Raw genomic sequence first — 20,904 nt, forward strand, 5'->3', positions numbered from 1 at the left:
CAGTCTTTTTTGCAGATTTGCGTTGATCTCATCTATGTTTCTCGCCCTATTTCATCGGCGATGTTGCGGACTTGCATCAATCTAATATATCACAATGTGAGCTAGAGAGATCATTCCTCACCCGACTTCCAAAGATTGGCGCCAACACCTGTGCCAATGTCATTGGTATTCTTTTCGCCAGCATCCTATGGGAAAGCTTAGGGTCTTAGGGCTTGCAATGGATTCAACACCAACCTCAGTTGTCTAGGTAGTCATGAAGTTATGGCCTATTAGGGCGCAGTAAGGTAAGAGATTTGTCAACCCGATCAACATTGGCAGGAAGGAGTGAATGAATATGCAATATGTGATAAACAAAACTTTTACGAAATGTTCGGTACAGTGTTAGTCACACAATTGGAAGCAGAGCAGACTAGCGGTGGCTATCAAGAGCATGGTTTTTTGAAATGTGGGTCCAGGCGCACCATTTGTGAACAATAAAATAAAAAATGGTAATTTTTTAAAATAATTCTAAATTACTGCTGACATTGTTCAATCTAGTATCCAAGAATTTATTAAGCTCATCCCGTAAGCACATGTACACATCTTGGTTTTTACCGTTTGAAGATGGAAGAAGATTCGTTCTCTTACCCATTTCAAAGTTAAGCAAGAGATAACTCATAATTTGTTATGCACTCGCACTTGCAGCTTGGGTCACTGAAACTTAATGATAATTACTCACTCCTTCATCCTGAGAAAGGATCCTGGCTATGAAAAAAATGGATCACTAGCTTGCGCAACAAATTGAATGAAACTTCCGTCTGAAGTAAACATTTCAGTCTGGTGTTTGTTATACCATTTAAGGGCACCATCTAAGTTCGAGAACTTTTGATACTTCAAGGCTGCAACACATGCTAAGTGTGACTGAGATTCTTTTTTTTTTCTGACAGGTCCTTTTGTGCTCGAGGTTGAGGTTGAGGATAAACTTTTTCACAAACCACGCTCATGAAAATGCAATACACTTGAATGGTAGATTCTACCACGGAAGTCCATGAATGCTGGCAAATTTGGTTGTAACATACATGACTGCGTGTTCTACTCACGTGTGAAGTTTAACGAAGAAATGACAATTGTGGTATTCTAAAAAAACACCAAAACAAAACTATAAAAAAATCCATGTTTGAACCAATTTGGAGGGCCGATTTTCTTTGTCAAGAATACGACAATTTTCTTTGTCAGGTAGAATGGATAATGTATGTTAACCAAAAATTTAGAATTATTTATTTTTTGCTATTAGATTCTACTATTCAGTTCATCGTATGGTGCCAACCTCAGGTCGAAAGAGCACTGCAATCTGCACATTTTTTAGTAATTATATAAAAAGTCAAACAATTTTAACATTTTTATAGAATCAAATATGATTAAGTATTGTACCGTATAAAATATTTGACCAAGGAATTATTCCTGTTGACTTTAAGGAAAAAAATTATGAGGACAAAGAAGCATAAACAGTACTTGTATATAGCATTTTGATTTGTTTTTTTCTGCCCAAAATAATGTGTACGAGTACAATAATTGATCATATTTAACTTAATTTTTGGGCTTTTTTATAATTACTAAAAAAAATCCGCATATAGGGTGCGCTGGCATCCTGGTTCACCTTGGTATTTCTCACTGCGGAAGCGCCTAAAATCAAACCCTCTGACCCGCCATCAATGGGGGCTCGCCGCGGCCGACGGCGATCTCTCATCTTTCCCTCCGCCACACCGCGTCCTCATTAAGCACACGCGCAAGGTCGCGCCCCCTCGGCATCCAGCAGACGAGCCTCTCTCTCGCCCGCAGGTGCGGCGCCGGCCCATTCCTTCCGCAGTTCCATTCCCACGGGATCTGATCCGGTGACTATTTGCACGCGTCGCCGTCGTCGGGAGCTCGTTCTCGCGGCGCGATTACGATCTTCGGACACCCTTACCCGAGCTTCTCCGCCCGACAACTTCGTCCTCATTCCTCAGCGAGCGCCCTTGGTGAGCTAAATTCTTACTTCAGTCAAACAGAGTTTGCCTGAGCGCGTGTTTCCATCTCATTGCCGGCGAATTTGAGGACTTCTCCTACGCACTTTCTTGGCCAGTTGATTGAAACAGAAGCATGAGAAAGTCACGGATAACTTAACAGCAAGTAGTAATCTCCTAGGAACTCTCATTTTGTTGATTCCTTTCCAAGATTCAAAGAAATGCTGTATTTGGTTGCCTCTTCAGTCTTTGTATACACCTAACTAGATTAACCCGCGGGTTGCTGCAGATGAACTATAAAAAGACTGAAATTGATTGGAGTAGAACCCATAAAGTATACAGGAAAATTAGTTTTGAGGGGATTTTTTCATTGAGTAGAATTCATAAAGTATACAGGAAAGTTAGTTTTGAAGAATCTAAACGGTGTGGCTTTCAAATGAAGAAGATCTGCGGTCCGTTTGGTTTATGCCTCAACTCACCCTACCAAAAAATTGGGCATTCCAAATGCCCTACCACTCAATACACATCAAAATTAAGGTTGAAAACAACAAAGTTGATGTGGCTGAATCATAGAAGAGATAACTAGCAATAACGGCTTTTCAAAAAATAAAATAACTAGCAATAACTGCAGTTAGAGTAGATTAAACTGTATAAGAACATAGGATATGCATGGAAGGAATGTGTCTTGTGTGTATTCATGGGTTTCCGCTTTGATGTTACTTTCCTAGAGTCCAGGGACATCTGTTGCAGCTTTAACCTCGTAGTTTGAGACCGCGGTCTTATCTTTTATGCCGAGTCTTCTCATCACTGCCTTCTTATTAGGGAGCACAGCACATGACGATCCACAGACATGGTATGCCCATAGCCCATTGGAGACATGTTTGATGGTCTCCGCTGGTTGGAAACAGCCTATTTTTTCAGTTATCTGACAGATTTCCATTGTGTTCTGTTAACTACTGCACTACGATTCTCTATTTTTACTGCACCATCACATGAACTGTAGCTATGGGCCATTGTTACTCTGCATCAGAGTAAAACTTAGAAACCAATCATTGTCCAAATCATTTTTCATTTAGGCGCTCTTCGCTTCACCACTCTGATTTTAGGCTCTCATGACATCATTGAATATCAGTTTGTTTAGCTGGATACTTATCTTAATTCCTTTTGTGAATAATTACCGTTTCACAGCTCGCGCTTTCTATTTGTAGTGACCACTCAGTGGATGTAAAATAGTCTGAACGCTTAACAGCAGAAGCCTGGACGGCAGTTCCATTTATACGGCTAAAAACTTCACGATCATTAAGTTACAAGCACAAACTGTTTTATTTATTCACTCAAATACACACAGCAAAGTGGGGCGGAAGTTCCTATGAACTGCAGCTCATCGGAAAAGCATACAACCTCATGTTACCAGTACAATAGTATTGCCACACTATATGGCTATAACATTGTAGCACACAGTTTATTTATCCTCGGCGGCTTATTTCCTGCGCACCTCAATTCTCACAAGTGCCTCTTGACCCTCTCGTAGACTGCATAAGTGATGCACATTATTTTATGAAGGTGGAGAAAGATTTCTACACAGGGGCAAGGAGCACCTCATCCCCGACATCAGTGTGATCTTTAACTGGCAGGTCGGTGTTCTTATCAAAGGGGAATGGCTCCAGTTTTGGCTGCGCTGCTTTCAGGATCATTTCAATTGGCATTTCTGGCTTTGATCTTTCCAAAGGCGCCACTGGATCAACACTTGGGTCATGACCCTGCAAAGAGTTATAGATTATTTAAAATAGGCTTGCAAATGACACATCTGTTTTATTTTAAACATGCATGGGTGGCACTAACCAGGTTAGCATGCATTTTCTCAACAAAAGTTTGGAAAGTGGCATAGTTCTGTCCCTCCAGTAGCTCATTCGATAACCGGAGGTAGGTGAACCCAAACAGTTTGTGCTCAGGAGGGCCATTCTTGTTGATGCCTTTCGGTCTCGCGTTCCTGAGTATTGTGTTGTAAGCAGTGGCATCAAATCGACCGAGTGCGTTTTCGCACGCCACATGTAAACCCTCTCTCCATCCAGCACTCAGCACCTAAGGTTTTTGATGAGAAGTGCTTCAGTGTTTCCGTAAAAGATAATTGTAAATTCCTGAGCCATAAATACTGGGCGGTTGCTAATGCTGTGGTTACCTGTTGGACTAGTTCTTCTGGTGCGCTCTTCGCCTCTTCGCTTTGCTCCGAGTCCCTCATCTCTGCACAAGTGAAGTTCATGCTAGCATGATGCCTTGTGAGCATGCGTGCTATGGTTCTGTAGCCGTCTCTGTCATCTAAGTTGTAGTACCCGGCTGTGAGCTCGGCTGCATGGTTTGGAACCCTGTACCACCAGTGAATGCCAGAGATCTGCAACCAAACATTGGATCATGTCTCATTACATTCTAGATTAAGCAATGTGAGTTGTATATACTTCCTCCTTCCGTAAGCTTATACACTATGTTAGGGTGAATTTGTGCATTTTTTTGTTGTTTATCAGGCACAACTTCTCAACTGAATCATGATTTTTGCAATCTTTTCTACTATAATATACTGAGATCTGTAGGATGGTACTTACTTTTATTGCCAGCTGCACCCTGCATCCCAAGAAGACCTTGTTTGCTTCGTCCAAGACCTTGTCACCGTGCTTGATCAGTTTGTTGGAGTACCATGACAGGAAAAACTTCCCCTTCTCGGTGAGGTATGTTCCGTTGTCCTTGAAGAATTGGGTTTTCTCGGGAGTGTCGTTGTACTCTCCAGCATCGTCTGGCAATTCCCACTCAGGATGGCCAGCCTTTGCCGCTGCTGCTTTGAAGTCTGCTTCCAGGTACTTGTCATAACACTGCAGATTATTATTGTTTTAGTTAAAACAGTTAATTGGAGCCCTTTTGTCTTTACTTGTTATGGTATTATTTTTGCATCCGTTTTAATTCATGCCTGTCTGTTTAGTTGGATGTACATTTGATGTCCACTGCTTTTACCGTTTAATTGTGGGGCCATGGTCTTATGTTTGCTTCTGATACTTTGCTAAAAAAGAGAGCATGATCTCTCAAAAGCCATAAGTTAGTAATGATTTGGAATTGCCATTTTATCCAACATCGCTTATGATCAGAATCACTTTACCACTGGGAGAACCTTTTTCAGTGCAAATCGTCTCTTGGGACAAAGATTAAACTGCCTTTGGTCATCACATGTTACATGTACTCCCTCCGTCCCAAAATTCTTGTCTTAGATTTGTCTAAATATGGATGTATCAAGTCACGTTTTAGTATTAGATACATCCGTATCTAGGCAAATTTAAGACAAGAATTTTGGGACGGAGGAAGTATAAGAGTATTTTGTAAGGACAGAAGAGTATTTGGCAACAAAAAAAAAACACTCACGATGAATTCTCCGACGCCCGGGAAGACCCATCCCTGGCTCTGAGGATAGGATGGGTACCTCATCTCTCCAGCCGGGCCAAGTCCCACTTCAATGTCCACGATGGTACCGGCATCCAAGAACTTTTTCATGTTTTCCCTGAAGCTCGTCATGTAATCAGCATACATCTGTCGCAGCCACAAAGACACACTGGGCCTATCAAAATCATAACTATGCTGTTGCCAAGACTCATCTCAGTCATCTAAATCACCATATATGCAGGAGAACTGGAATGGCGATTTAGCTTAGCTAACCTGGACGGCTGTTCTTCCATGGAAGAGAGGCTGGTCATCCACTCCAAGGGTGAGGTACTCGATGTTCCTCGTCCCGCCGCGGTTGGTGTAGAAAATGTCCGGGTCGGTGGCGCCGACGTCGCGCACCCACTGTGGGATGGGGATGTTGACGATGTCGCCGACGTTGCCACCGCACTGGTGGAACGACATGATGGCCTGCAGCTTGAGCCCGGCCTCGTGCACCAGGTCGAAGACCTGCTTGTAGGCGCTCCAGTCGTACGCCTTGGGGCCCTTGCCCTCCACCAGCCCCCACCAGACGTCTATCATGACGCCGTCCACGCCGGCCTCCGTCAGCTTCTTCAGCTGCGCCCTGGTCTCATCGCCCTTCTCGAACTTGTTGTCGACGCTCACGACGTCCAGCTATTCTCACAGTGGAAGTGAAGACAAGGTTAGTGCAAAATACTGCATCTGAGGTCTCAGATCTTGTTGATAAGTTGGGTATCAGATGCACGATAATCTGAGTTTCTAGATCCTTGCAATGGTTTGTCCGTGCCATGGTGCTTAGCGGGAAGAATGGAGCTTACCGGCAGCATAACGTAGACTTGGACATAGTTGGCTAGCATGTTCCCAGCCATTGCGGCTGCTGGCTACAAACACTGGTTTGCGTGCTCACTCACTCACCGAGCTTGGTTTGCTGGGTGTTGCAGGGGAGCTCGAGGGGTCTATTTATACTGCGAAAGAGGGAGGAGGAGGGCGGGTCCTTCTCCAGCGAGGCGAGGTGAACTGCTTGATTTTGGTTACCGCTCACAGCCCAGCTTCAGGGTTGATATCATATTTTCCTTGTCACTAGGAGAAGATTGGGTATCTGAGTGTTCTGATTCGTTCACGTGTGTTTAGAGCGGCAAGCCAACAGTATGTCAGGTTTAAATACGTTATCCGGGGAAAAAAATACAGGGTCGTCACGTATGTACGACTAGGACAAAGTTCTCATTGTCTCTGGATTATGGCAAAAGCCGAAGCCACGAGCCCATAAAATAGTTCTATGTTTCTTTTTACTTCGCATATAAAATTTGTTTAAAGTCAAATTAAGCAAAATTTGACCAAATTTATCTTTAAAATATCAACATCTACAAAATTATATAGCTTGAAAATTTATTTCATGATGCATCTAATGATATTGACTTCGTATTGTTAATATTGACATTACTTTGTTATAAAGTTGGTCAAACTTTATAAAGTTCAACTTAAGACAAATTGTATATGCAGACTAAAAAGAAATGAAGGGGGTATTCTTTTTGTTTATAAGCCAAGTGCAAAAGTAAAAAAAATAAACTCAACCAAACACCCTCTAATATGTGGTGATTTGAGAGCCATGTGTGGTCGCCCACCTCACCCCCTCCATCGACAGGCGTGCGCTCTGGCGATTGATGACGAAGAGGCGAATCTCGGTGCTCTAGCTAGTAGTTTAGGTTTGGGATTTTTAGAACATCTACAGCCGAACAGGCAAATCCACCCCTCTATATGTTCGTGAACACGCCCGCGCATGCCAGCGGATGTAGCCGGACCGCCTCATATGTTGTGCCTAGCAGTTACATACCTCAAATCTGGACTTTCAAATCCATGCACATCCATCATACACGCCAATGTCGCACGTAAATAACAAATATTGGTAGCAAAACATGTAGTTCTTACATAATTTTTTAAGTGCACAACTCAAACATTAGCTCTTTCGTTTCCATTGTGCGTTCACATATGCTCCACAAGATCACTGAGTAGCTACATGTGCACTGATGATCTCAAAGATTTTGATGCATCTGCAGAAAGTTCATAAGTTGCTTTGCATCTTGATTTTTGGGGATTTGAACTTGTTCTTCAGGCGCTTCAAAATCATTGGTTTGGGCTACGCCATCACCTTCATTCTCGACAATCGTATTGTGCAAAATAATACAACATGTTATTAGTTGCCACAAAGTTTTTGATTCCCACATCATTGCAGTTTCACGAATAATTCCCCAACGAGCTTGAAGCACTCCGAATGCCCTCTCCACATCCTTCCTAGTTGCTTCCTACATTGTTGCAAAGTGGCTTTGTTTGTTGCCTTTTGGTTCAGATATGGTCTTTACAAATGCCACCCACTGAGGATAGATGTCATAGGCAAGATAGTATCCCATGTTGCCATTGACGTGCAGTTGCACGGCGGTGATTCTCCATTACAAAGCCTCCTGAACACAGGAGATCCGTTGAAGCATGTTGATGTCGTTGTGAGAACCCGACATTCCAAAGAAAGCATGCCAATACCATAAGTCATGTGATGTCGCTGCTTCCAGTATGATGGTGGCCTTTATGGTGTGACCTTAATATATTCCCCGTAAACCTTTGGGTAGTTTTTTCATTACCAATGCATGCAATCAATTGATCCGAGCAGTGTTGGAAACCCTTCTCCAATAGCCAACAACTATTATGTGTCCTGCACATTTGGTTCTCTTAGATACTCTGCTCCAAACACCTGCACCACGGCGCGGACAAACCTAACAGTAGTATTCAAGCATGTACTCTCCTCCATCCGGACCATCTCACCAATGGCATCAGCGGTAGTACCAAGTGCAAGCATCCTCAGAGCAGCCGTGCATTTCTGCTTAGCAGAGAAAGAAAGTTGGCCGCAACAATCCCTTGTGAGTTTGAAGTAGTCATTGTGTGCCCCTACTCCCTCCACAACGCGCAAAAAACAATGGTTTGCGCATAAGAAAACGACGATGAAACCATGCATCATCTGAAAAAGTTGGTTCCGGAGCAAAGTAGTCCGTGTGCAGTAGCCGTGCTCCGGAGACCCTCAGGTCACTCTTCTCCCTTTGATCGAGCCCTTTAAGTTGACAATATGCTCCACCTGCCGGTCCATTTCCTCTTGCATGCTCATGCCCACTTCTTCGTCTGAATCCGACGAATCGAAGAACTTATCTTCAATCATTTTATCAAGTTCCGTCGGTCCATACTCCTCGTTCGACGAAGCATCAGAGTCCATCACTTTCCCTGCGAATGAACACAAAAAACTGTGTCGGACAATGTATCGAACACATAGAGCGCAAGGGGCAGCTCGAATAGTTGCCAAACATACCATGGTGGCATCCGGGCCGGCGACAATGTCTGCGGGGGCGAACACGATAGAGAGGAATGTTGTGTCGGTGCTGGCGGCACTGTGGCTCGAAACGACTGTGGAGCAAGGGTGGTGGCGTAGCTATGAAAGGTCCGGCACGGAGGAGGAAGAGGTGAGAGAGAAAATGGATTCGGTAGGTCGAGGAGGTGGATTTGATGCAATTTGTGGTGGGGTAGGCCTATCGGATCCGACGTGGACGCGCCCGGGCTATCTGCCCTGTATTTGGACTGGATTGAGGGGTGGCAGTCAGTGTGGGTGTTTGAGGCGCTCGTCTGGGTCAGTTTTTTGACTAGTCGATGACCGAGGCGTTCACCCGGGCGTTGGGCGGGGGGGGGGGGGGGGGGGGGGGGCGGGGGGGGGGGGGGGGGGGGGGGGGGGGGGGGGGGCTGAGGAGCCCGGTTGTAGATGCTTCTAGTCTTTACCGAGGCCTGAGCAAATGGCAGCGCTTCATCTTTGAATTGGTCTTTTGGGTTTTGATCCTCGAATTCATCTGTCATGACGGAGTCGATGGAACTCCAATGTAGATTCCTACAATCTCTTGGCTGTTAGGTTTTCTCGTCATAAGTGCGCGACAGTATCTGGTGTGGTCGATTCAACAGTCACGACAATGGCTTTAGGGCGTTGATCTTCAAGGACATGTGCACGAAGACTTTTCAGTTATCATTAACAAGGTTAGGCCGGCTCAGGTGTGGGGCAGCTACAATGGTGTGTTAACGGCTCGGTCCGACAGTGGTAGTGGTCGTTCGGTGGTCCACCTTGATGTATTTTTTTAATTATGTTTAGAGTGCTTTGTACCTTCGGTTAACTTTTATAATAAAATTGTGTTTTTTTAAAACAAAAGAAAATGTATTGACATGTGACCGTGTACCATCACACATAATGTACTTTCGATGAACTTTGTATCATCAAACGAAAATATCAACACCCCGTTTCCAAAAAGACTAACACTCCGTCAGACGGTTACACAAATAGACCGATCTTCTCTGCTCAGGTGACTATCTTACGGCTACCCAAAGAACCGCATCTGTTGTTTGTACGTACCTATTTCGTGTGTGAAACTGGGCGCAACCGAATTTTATTCCCCGTGTTGGTCGTGCACTGACACTGCTGCAGCATGTTGCAACTCCGGAAAGCTACTTATTCAAAAAAAAAAAACTCCGGAATGCTACAATCACGGCTGGTGCTGATTGCGAGTTCAGATAAACTTAACTTCAGTTTATCCATGGTTTTTACCTTCTTTTTTTAGCTGGCATGCTTTTTTTAACTTTGCTTTTTACTCTTCAGAAAAAAAAATCTTACATTATAGAACCGAGGAAGTACTTTTAAGCAATTGATTCATCAGCAGCTCTCGTACATGTTTGCCATCACGTTGCTATGCCATATGCTCCGTGCACACCTAGACCTTGTTCGACAATCCACCGACTCCGAAAATCTGCGAAGCGAAAAAACTGCAGCTTCATCCGCTCCGGGAGCGGAGTTGTGGAACATAGCAATTACAAACAGGGCATTAACCGCTGAAAGGCGAGACCGGGGCTCCTCCCGCCCAGGCCACGCCGCGCCTTTTGGATGCGGCCGGCGGTTCTCAACATCTCGACCCGGGCGTTCGATGATCTCTGTCGGGCATTCAGTGCTTCCAGTTGGATTAGCTGGCACGTTGCACATGCGCGGTCACAAATCGCAAGGGCATGGGATCTGTCGTTCTCCGTCAAAACCTTAAAACACACTGTGCTGTACCGTGAGTTTGCCGGCCATAACATTGCAAGATTATTTTGATGCTGATAATCTGTGGTGCCGATCGATGATGCTACCGCAAACAGGAGAAATGATCGTGGGGTCTCTTGCGCTCTTGCACGTAGTCGTGTTGACGAACAGCGTAAGCAGTAAAAAAAGGCGTTGTTATCGTGAAATGCGTAAGGTGGATCGACCAGTCGCCAGCTCTGTCGCGTGCGCAGCGCTTAGGGCTAGTTTGGTTCGCTTCCACGTCGCGGGATGCCTGGCCTGGAGCTTCCCTGAAGTCTGCCTGAACTTCGTTTGGTTGGTGTCCTGAGAATTTTGGTGCGAGCCTGGCCTGAATCGCCCAGGCATGAGATTAGCCTGCCAGGCGTCCCCTTCCATCCGCCTGGACAGCAGGCAACATCAGCCTGACGCTGATCCAGCAGGTTATAGATGAGTTATGGGCTGCTTTTTCAGTTTTATGTTTGTTTATTCCTCCCAGGCCCAGCACACAATTCAAACAGCTACCTCTCTAGGCGGCGAAAATCATATATTTGACCTCAGGGCGAAATCAAATCACAAAATGATCTGCTCTCGAAAAAATTTCACTCTGCTGACCCTTTCGTGTGGCGCCCGACAGCTAGGCGCCACACACCACTGTGCAGCGTCTCTGCCTTAGGCGTCGCACCTCCTGCCAGCGTGGCAGCCCTGGTCCAGTTGCGGCCCCACAGACAGCGGTGCAGCGCCCAAGGGATAGGCGACACACTGTGTAATGTGCAGCGCCTATGGCTTGGGCGCTGCACATTGACTTAAGCCGCATCGGGCCAGCCCCTCCCAGCAGTTCTTCCCCCTCTGAGCAGTTGCTCTGTTTACAGAGAGCGGCGGCAGCGGCGCTCCCTTCGGACCCCCCCCCACACCCCTCTCAGATCTGAAGTTTTGAGGCCCGGATTCGATCTCCAATCCCTCCTACTAGGTAAACTCCTATGTTCCCTTTCTTTTTCTCCGTAAATGAGTTGCAATTTTAGGGATTTGCCCAAGATTAGGTGGAACCTTTGATTTGCTTGGTTTGGATCTTTGTTTGCCCAAGATTAGGTGGAACCTTTGACCCCCCCACACTATATGATTCTTGTTAGTGAAACCTAGATTGTAATTTTTTTTAGATATATATGAGATGCCTAGTTTTGTAGATAATTATGAGATGTTGAGTGTTGTAGCTATATGTGAGATGTTGAATTTTTTTAGATATATATTAAATGTTGAGTTTATTTGAAATATGAGATGTTGATTTACTTGAACACATATGACATACTAGATATATACGAGAATTTACAATCATTTATTCATTGTGTGAGAAGGAGATGTTGAGATTCTTGTAGATGAATACATATGAGATGTTTAGATGAACACATATGAAATGTTGAGTGTTTACCGATATTTGAGATGAACTCATATATGTTTATTGTTTGAACTTTGTAAGGATGGTTTGGCTTCTCGACGATGTCTACGACACGAAACACCGGGCCTACATGATGCGCGAGAAGGAGATGGTAATAACGAGTAATCTAAATATTTTGCCTTAAGTTGAAATTTACATGCCCTAAGATTTGTCATTACTTGTTTTTTGCAGAAGCTTGAACCTTTGAAGATTCGGTATCACGGGGTCTCTGGTCCTGCCATGCCTTACGATGAGCGGTACACACCGTACATCAAGCAGGCAGGACTACTCCCGTGGATTCAGTTGGTCAGCCGGTCCACGCCGAATCTGAACGCTCCACTGGTGTCCGCTCTTGCTGATTGGTGGAGGCCGGAGACGCATAGTTTCCATCTTCGGACTGGGGAGATGACCGTGACGCTCGAGGATGTCTCGTTGATCACCGATCTTGCTATCGACGGGATGCCTCTCTGTATGAGCACCGATTCTGATGGGTGGCGCGAGAAGATGATTGCTCTTATCGGTATGGCTCCTACCGAGGCTGAGGCTGATGTAGAGGAGGGAGAAGAGAAGAAGAAGAAGAAAAGGAAAGCATCCGGAGCTGCTTTCACGTGGATTCAAACTCACTTTGCGACGTGCCCTCCGGATACCACTGATGACATGATCCAGACACTGTTGGAAATATGCCCTAGAGGCAATAATAAATTGGTTATTATTATATATTTCCTTGTTCATGATAATCGTTTATTATCCATGCTATAATTGTATTGATAGGAAACTCAGATACATGTGTGGATACATAGACAACACCATGTCCCTAGTAAGCCGCTAGTTGACTAGCTCGTTGATCAATAAATGGTTACGGTTTCCTGACCATGGACATTGGATGTCATTGATAACGGGATCACGTCATTAGGAGAATGATGTGATGGACAAAGACCCAATCCTAAGCCTAGCACAAAGATCGTGTAGTTCGTATGCTAAAGCTTTTCTAATGTCAAGTATCATTTCCTTAGACCATGAGATTGTGCAACTCCCGGATACCGTAGGAGTGCTTTGGGTGTGCCAAACGTCACAACGTAACTGGGTGGCTATAAAGGTACATTACAGGTATCTCCGAAAGTGTCTGTTGGGTTGGCACGAATCGAGACTGGGATTTGTCACTCCGTGTAAACGGAAAGGTATCTCTGGGCCCACTCGGTAGGACATCATCATATGCGCAATGTGACCAAGGAGTTGATCACGGGATGATGTGTTACGGAACGAGTAAAGAGACTTGCCGGTAACGAGATTGAACAAGGTATAGGGATACCGACGATCGAATCTCGGGCAAGTACAATACCGCTAGACAAAGGGAATTGTATACGGGATTGATTGAGTCCTTGACATCGTGGTTCATCCGATGAGATCATCGTGGAACATGTGGGAGCCAACATGGGTATCCAGATCCCGCTGTTGGTTATTGACCGGAGAACGTCTCGGTCATGTCTGCATGTCTCCCGAACCCGTAGGGTCTACACACTTAAGGTTCGATGACGCTAGGGTTATAAAGGAAGCTTGTATGTGGTTACCGAATGTTGTTCGGAGTCCCAGATGAGATCCCGGACGTCACGAGGAGTTCCGGAATGGTCCGGAGGTAAAGATTTATATATAGGAAGTCCTATTTCGGCCATCGGGGCAAGTTTCGGGGTCATCGGTATTGTACCGGGACCACCAGAAGGGTCCCGGGGGCCCACCGGGTGGGGCCACCTATCCCGAAGGGTCCCATGGGCTGAAGTGAGAAGGGATCCAGCCCAAAGTGGGCTGGGGCACCACTTCCCCTAGGGCCCATGCGCCTAGGGTGAAAGGGGAACCCTAAGGAAGAGTCCCAAGGAGGGAAGGCACCTCCTAGGTGCCTTGGGGGGGAGGGAAACCTCCCCTGGCCGCCGCCCCCTAGGAGATTGGATCTCCTAGGGATGGCGCACCCCCCCTTTGGGATCCCTATATATAGTGAGGGTAGGAGGGCCTCTTGACACACCCCTTATGCCTTTGGTGCAGCCCTCCCTCTCTCCCAAGTTCTTCTCCTCTCCCGTGGTGCTTGGCGAAGCCCTGCAGGATTGCCACGCTCCTCCATCACCACCACGCCGTTGTGCTGCTGCTGGATGGAGTCTTCCTCAACCTCTCCCTCTCTCCTTGCTGGATCAAGGCGTGGGAGACGTCACCGGGATGTACGTGTGTTGAACGCGGAGGTGCCGTCCGTTCGGCACTAGGATCATCGGTGATCTGAATCACGACGAGTACGACTCCATCAACCCCGTTCACTTGAACGCTTCCGCTTAGCGATCTACAAGGGTATGTAGATGCACTCTCCTTCCCCTCGTTGCTGGTCTCTCCATAGATAGATCTTGGTGACACGTAGGAAATTTTTTGAATTTCTGCTACGTTCCCCAACAGTGGCATCATGAGCTAGGTCTATGCGTAGTTACTATGCACGAGTAGAACACAACACAAAGTAGTTGTGGGCGTTGATTTTGTTCAATATGCTTACCGTTACTAGTCATATCTTGATTCGGCGGCATTGTGGGATGAAGCGGCCCGGACCAACCTTACACGTACTCTTGCGTGAGACCGGTTCCACCGACAAACATGCACTAGTTGCATAAGGTGGCTGGCGGGTGTCTGTCTCTCCCACTTTAGTCGGATCGGATTCGATGAAAAGGGTCCTTATGAAGGGGTAAATAGCAATTGGCATATCACGTTGTGGTATTTGCGTAGGTAAGAACCGTTCTTGCTAGAAACCCATAGCAGCCACGTAAAACATGCAAACAACAATTAGAGGATGTCTAACTTGTTTTTGCAGGGTATGCCATGTGATGTGATATGGCAAAAGGATGTGATGAACGATATATGTGATGTATGAGATTGATCATGTTCTTGTCAAGGGAATCACGACTTGCATGTCGATGACGAGACAACTTCAAGAAGACACGATGATGGAGATCATGATGATGGAGATCATGGTGTCATACCGGTGACAAGATGATCATGGAGCCCAAGATGGAGATCAAAGGAGCTATATGATATTGGCCATATCATGTCACTATTATTTGATTGCATATGATGTTTATCATATTTATACATCTTATTTGCTTAGAACGACGGTAGTAAATAAGATGATCCCTTACAACAATTTCAAGAAGTGTTCTCCCCTAACTGTGCACCGTTGCTACAGTTCGTCGTTTCTAAGCACCACGTGTTAATCGGGTGTGATGGATCCTTACGTTCACATACAACGGGTGTAAGACAGTTTTACACATGCAAAAACACTTAGGGTTAACTTGACGAGCCTAGCATGTACAGACATGGCCTCGGAACACAGAAGACCGAAAGGTCGAGCATGAGTCGTATAGAAGATACGATCAACATAAAGATGTTCACCGACGTTGACTAGTCCGTCTCACGCACAGATCGGACACCCTAGTTGACTCGGATCATGTAATCACTTAGATGACTAGAGGGATGTCTATCTAAGTGGGAGTTCACAAGATGAACTTAATTATCCTGAACATAGTCAAAAGGTCTTCGCAAATTATGTCGTAGCTCGCGCTTCAGTTCTACTGTTTAGATATGTTCCTAGAGAAAATTTAGTTAAAAGTTGATAGTAGTAATCATGTGGACTAGGTCCGTAAACTGAGGTTTGTCCTCATTGCTTCATATAAGGCTTATGTCCTTAATGCACCGCTGAGTGTGCTAACCTCGAACGTTGTCTGTGGATGTTGCGAACATCTGACATACACGTTTTGATAACTACATGATAGTTCAGTTAAACGGTATAGAGTTGAGGCACCAAAGACGTTTTGGAAACGTCGCAAAACATATGAGATGTTTTGAGGGCTGAAATTGGGATTTCAAGCTCGTGCCCACGTCAAGAGGTATAAGACCTCCGATGATTTTCTTAGCCTGCAAACTAAGGGAGAAAAGCTCGATTGTTGAGCTTGTGCTCAGATTGTCTGAGTACAACAATCGCTTGAATCAAGTGGGAGTTGATCTTCCAGATGAGATAGTGATGTTTCTCCGAAGCCATTACCACCAAGCTGCTAGAGCTTCGTGATAAACTATAATATATCAGGGACATATATGATGATCCTTGAGATATTCGCGATGTTTGACACCACAAAAGTAGAAATCAAGAAGGAACATCAATCGTTGATGGTTGGTGAAACCACTAGTTTCAAGAAGGGCAAGGGAACAAAGGGATACTTCATGAAACGGCAATTCAGCTGCTGCTCTAGTGAAGAAACCCAAGGTTGAACCCAAACCCGAGACTAAGTGCTTCTGTAATAAGGGGAACAGCCACTGGAGCAGAATTACCCTAGATACTTGGTAGATGAGAAGGCTGGCAAGGTCGATAGAAGTATATTGGATATACATTGTGTTGATGTGTACTTTACTAGTACTCCTAGTAGCACCAGGGTATTAGATACCGGTTCGGTTGCTAAGTGTTAGTAACTCGAAATAAAAGCTACGAAATAAACGGAGACTAGCTAAAGGTGAGCTGACGATATGTGTTGGAAGTGTTTCCAATGTTGATATGATCAAGCAACGCACGCTCCCTCTACCATCGAGATTGGTGTTAAACCTAAATAATTGTTATTTGGTGTTTGCGTTAAGCATAGACATGATTGGATTATGCCTATTGCAATACGATTATTCATTTAAGAAGATTAATGGTTACTCTGTTTATTTGAATAATACCTTCAAATGGTCTTACACCTGAAATGAATGGTTTATTGAATCTCGATCGTAGTGATACACATGTTCATGCCAAAAGATAGTAATGATAGTACCACCTACTTGTGGTACTGCCACTTAAGTCATATTGGTATAAAACGCATGAAGAAGCTCCATGTTGATGGATCTTTGGGCTCACTCGTTTTTGAAAAGTTTGAGACATGCGAACCATGTCTGTTGGTATATATGCATGAAGAAACTCCATGCAAATGGACCGTTTTGTACTCACTTGATTTTGAATCACTTGAGACATGCAAATCATACCACATGGGCAAGATGACTGAAAGCCTCGTTTTTCAGTAAAATGGAACTAGAAAGCAGCTTGTTGGAAGTAATACATTTTGATGTGTGCAGTCCAATGAGTGCTGAGGCGTGTAGTGAATATCGTTATGTTCTTACTTCACAGATGATTTGAGTAGATGTTGAGTACATTTATTTGATAAATCACGAGTCTGAATTATTGAAAGGTTCAAGTAATTTCAGGGTGAAGTTGAAAGATCGTCGTAACAAGAGGATAAAAGATCTATGATATGATCATAGAGATGAATATCTGAATTACGAGTTTGGCACAGAATTAAGACATTGTGGAAATTGTTTCACAACTAATACAGCCTGCAACACCATAGTGTGATGGTGTGTCCGAACATCATAACTGCACCCTATTGGATATGATGCATACCATGATGTCTCTTATCGAATTACCACAATAGTTTATGGGTTAAGCATTAGAGACAACCACATTCACTTTAAATAGGGCACCACGTAATTCCGATGAGATGACACCGTATGAACTATGGTTTAGAGAAACCTAAGCTGTCATTTCTTAAAAAATTTGGGGCTGCGACGCTTATGTGGAAAAGTTTCAGGCCGATAAGCTCGAACCCAAAGCGGATAAATGCATCTTCATAGGACAACCCAAAAACAGTTGGGTATACCTCCTGTCTCAGATCCGAAAGCAATAAAGGATTGTTTCTAGAATCGGGTCCTTTCTCGAGGAAAAGTTTCTCGCGAAAGAATTGAGTGGGAGGATGGTGGAGACTTGATGAGGTTATTGAACCGTCACTTCAACTAGTGTATAGCAGGGCACAAAGAGTTGTTCCTGTGGCACCTACACCAATTGAAGTGGAAGCTTATGATATTGATCATGAGACTTCGGATCAAGTCACTCCCAAACCTCGTGGGATGACAAGGATGCGCACTACTTCAGAGTGGTACGTAATCCTGTCTTGGAAGTCACGTTGCTAGACAATAATGAACCTACGAGCTATGGAGAAGCGATGGTGGGCCCGGATTCCGATAAATGGCTCGAGGCCATAAAATCCGAGAGAGGATCCATGTATGAAAACAAAGTGTAGACTTTGGAAGAACTACTTGATGGTCGTAAGGCTGTTGAGTGTAGATGGATTTTAAAAGGAAGACGGACAATGATGGTAAATGTCACCATTAAGAAAGCTCGACTTGTCGTTAAGATGTTTTCTGACAAATTCAAGGAGTTGACTACGGTGAGATTTTCTCACTCGTAGCGATGCTAAGAGTCTGTTGGAATTATATTAGCAGTCACTGCATTATTTATGAAATCTTGCAGATAGGATGTCAAAACATTGTTTCCTCGACGATTTTCTTGAGGAAAGGTTGTATGTGATACAACCGAAAGGTTTTGTCAATCCTGAAAAGATGCTAATAAGGATGCAAGGCTCCAGCAATCCTTCTGAGGACTGGAGTGAGCATCTCGGAGTTGGAATGTACACTTTGATGAGATGATCAAAGATTTTGAGTTTATACAAAGTTTATGAGAAACTTGTATTTCCAAAGAAGTGAGTGGGAGCACTATAGAATTTCTGATGAGTATATGTTTTAACATATTGTTGATCGGAAATGACGTAGAATTTCTGGAAAGCATATAGGGTTATTTGGAAAGTGTTTTCAATGGAAAACCTGGATTAAGCTATTTGAACATTGAGCATCAAGATCTATAAGGATAGATCAAAACGCTTAATGGTACTTTCAAATGAGCACATACCTTGACATGATCTTGAAGGTGTTCAAGATGGATCAGTCAAAGAAGGAGTTCTTGCCTGAGTTATAAGGTATGAAGTTAAGACTTAAAGCTCGACCACGGCAGAATAGAGAGAAAAGACGAAGGTCGTCTCCTATGCTTAAGACGTAGGCTCTACAGTATGCTATGCTGTGTACCGCACCTGAAGTGTGCCTTGCCATGAGTCAGTCAAGGGGTACAAGAGTGATCCATGAATGGATCACAGTACAACGGTCAAAGTTATCCTTAGTAACTAATGGACTAAGGAATTTTTCTCGATTATGGAGGTGGTAAAAGAGTTCGTCGTAAAGGGTTACGTCGATGCAAGCTTGACACCTATCCGGATAGCTCCGATAGAGATACCGGATACGTATAATGCAGCAACAATTTAGAATAACTCCAAGTAGAACAGTTATTTGGAATAGCTCCAAATAGAACGTGGTAACTACATCTAGGAGATGACATAGAGATTCGTAAAGCACACACGGATCTGAAAGATTCAGACCCGTTGACTAAAACCTCTCTCACAAGCAACATGATCAAACCCAGAACTCATTGAGTGTTAATCACATAGTGATGTGAACTAGATTATTGACTCTAGTAAACTCTTTGGATGTTGGTCACATGGCGATGTGACCTGTGAATGTTAATCACATGGCGATGTGAACTAGATTATTGACTCTAGTGCAAGTGGGAGACTGTTGGAAATATGCCCTAGAGGCAATAATAAATTGGTTATTATTATATATTTCCTTGTTCATGATAATCGTTTATTATCCATGCTATAATTGTATTGATAGGAAACTCAGATACATGTGTGGATACATAGACAACACCGTGTCCCTAGTAAGCCTCTAGTTGACTAGCTCGTTGATCAATAGATGGTTACGGTTTCCTGACCATGGACATTGGATGTCATTGATAACGGGATCACGTCATTAGGAGAATGATGTGATGGACAAAGACCCAATCCTAAGCCTAGCACAAAGATCGTGTAGTTCGTATGCTAAAGCTTTTCTAATGTCAAGTATCATTTCCTTAGACCATGAGATTGTGCAACTCCCGGATACCGTAGAAGTGCTTTGGGTGTGCCAAACGTCACAACGTAACTGGGTGGCTATAAAGGTACATTACAGGTATCTCCGAAAGTGTCTGTTGGGGTTGGCACGAATCGAGACTGGGATTTGTCACTTCGTGTACAGGAGAGGTATCTCTGGGCCCACTCGGTAGGACATCATCATAATGTGCACAATGTGATCAAGGAGTTGATCACGGGATGATGTGTTACGGAACGAGTAAAGAACTTGCCGGTAACGAGATTGAACAAGGTATCGGATATCCGACGATCGAATCTTCGGGCAAGTACAATACCGCTAGACAAAGGGAATTGTATACGGGATTGATTAAGTCCTTGACATCGTGGTTCATCCGATGAGATCATCGTGGAACATGTGGGAAGCCAACATGGTATCCAGATCCCGCTGTTGGTTATTGACCGGAGAACGTCTCGGTCATGTCTGCATGTCTCCCGAACCCGTAGGGTCTACACACTTAAGGTTCGATGACGCTAGGGTTATAAAAAGGAAGCTTGTATGTGGTTACCGAATGTTGTTCGGAGTCCCGGATGAGATCCCGGACGTCACGAGGAGTTCCGGAATGGTCCGGAGGTAAAGATTTATATATAGGAAGTCCTATTTCGGCCATCGGGACAAGTTTCGGGGTCATCGGTATTGTACCGGGACCACCGGAAGGGTCCCGGGGGCCCACCGGGTGGGGCCACCTATCCCGGAGGGTCCCATGGGCTGAAGTGAAGGGATCCAGCCCAAAGTGGGCTGGGGCGCCACTTCCCCTAGGGCCCATGCGCCTAGGGTGAAAGGGGAACCCTAAGGAAGAGTCCCAAGGAGGGAAGGCACCTCCTAGGTGCCTTGGGGGGGAGGGAAACCTCCCCTGGCCGCCGCCCCCTAGGAGATTGGATCTCCTAGGGCTGGCGCACCCCCCCCTTGGGTCTCCCTATATATAGTGAGGGTAGGAGGGCCTCTTGACACACCCCTTATGCCTTTGGTGCAGCCCTCCCTCTCTCCCAAGTTCTTCTCCTCTCCCGTGGTGCTTGGCGAAGCCCTGCAGGATTGCCACGCTCCTCCATCACCAC

General features: G+C 44.9%; 2 protein-coding genes across 6 annotated transcripts; one reads left to right on the forward strand and one right to left on the reverse strand.

Annotated features, from left to right (window-relative positions):
* Positions 1-1,633: 1,633 nt before the first annotated feature.
* Positions 1,634-12,729, forward strand: LOC125536768 (protein MAINTENANCE OF MERISTEMS-like). Of its 5 annotated transcripts, XR_007295218.1 has the most exons (7): positions 1,634-1,997; positions 2,805-2,835; positions 3,546-4,420; positions 4,592-4,828; positions 11,394-11,491; positions 11,996-12,065; positions 12,146-12,672. XR_007295218.1 is itself a non-coding variant. In XM_048700023.1 (4 exons), exons 3-4 carry the CDS (start codon positions 11,997-11,999, stop codon positions 12,710-12,712), a joined length of 636 nt encoding a protein of 211 aa, XP_048555980.1. In that variant the 5' UTR covers positions 4,619-4,828; positions 11,394-11,491; position 11,996; the 3' UTR covers positions 12,713-12,729. The 5 variants fall into 5 exon arrangements, 1 of the variants encoding a protein (XP_048555980.1); XR_007295215.1 differs by lacking the exon at positions 2,805-2,835; XR_007295217.1 differs by lacking the exon at positions 1,634-1,997 and having other exon boundaries at positions 2,004-2,835.
* LOC125536766 (beta-amylase Tri a 17) lies at positions 3,282-6,374 on the reverse strand. Its single transcript, XM_048700022.1, has 7 exons — positions 6,239-6,374; positions 5,676-6,074; positions 5,385-5,549; positions 4,580-4,843; positions 4,162-4,371; positions 3,825-4,064; positions 3,282-3,742 (listed from the first exon to the last, which is right to left on the reverse strand). Exons 1-7 carry the CDS (start codon positions 6,287-6,289, stop codon positions 3,560-3,562), a joined length of 1,512 nt encoding a protein of 503 aa, XP_048555979.1. The 5' UTR covers positions 6,290-6,374; the 3' UTR covers positions 3,282-3,559.
* Positions 12,730-20,904: the final 8,175 nt, after the last annotated feature.

Source organism: Triticum urartu, chromosome 2 (genome assembly GCF_003073215.2).
Source record: "Triticum urartu cultivar G1812 chromosome 2, Tu2.1, whole genome shotgun sequence".
NCBI classification, from domain to species: Eukaryota; Viridiplantae; Streptophyta; class Magnoliopsida; order Poales; family Poaceae; genus Triticum; species Triticum urartu.

What these genes read in the sequence shown, in the direction of transcription:
- LOC125536766 (XM_048700022.1), bottom strand. Translation starts at nt 6,289, where the DNA reads ATGGCTGGGAACATGCTAGCCAACTATGTCCAAGTCTACGTTATGCTG. An exon ending in ATGGAAGAACAGCCGTCCAG is followed by an intron (nt 5,550 to 5,675) that starts GTTAGCTAAGCT and finishes TGGCTGCGACAG; the next exon opens with ATGTATGCTGATTACATGAC. An exon ending in GGGTGCAGCTGGCAATAAAA is followed by an intron (nt 4,372 to 4,579) that starts GTAAGTACCATC and finishes GTTTGGTTGCAG; the next exon opens with ATCTCTGGCATTCACTGGTG.
- LOC125536768 (XM_048700023.1), top strand. Translation starts at nt 11,997, where the DNA reads ATGGTTTGGCTTCTCGACGATGTCTACGACACGAAACACCGGGCCTAC. An exon ending in TGATGCGCGAGAAGGAGATG is followed by an intron (nt 12,066 to 12,145) that starts GTAATAACGAGT and finishes TGTTTTTTGCAG; the next exon opens with AAGCTTGAACCTTTGAAGAT.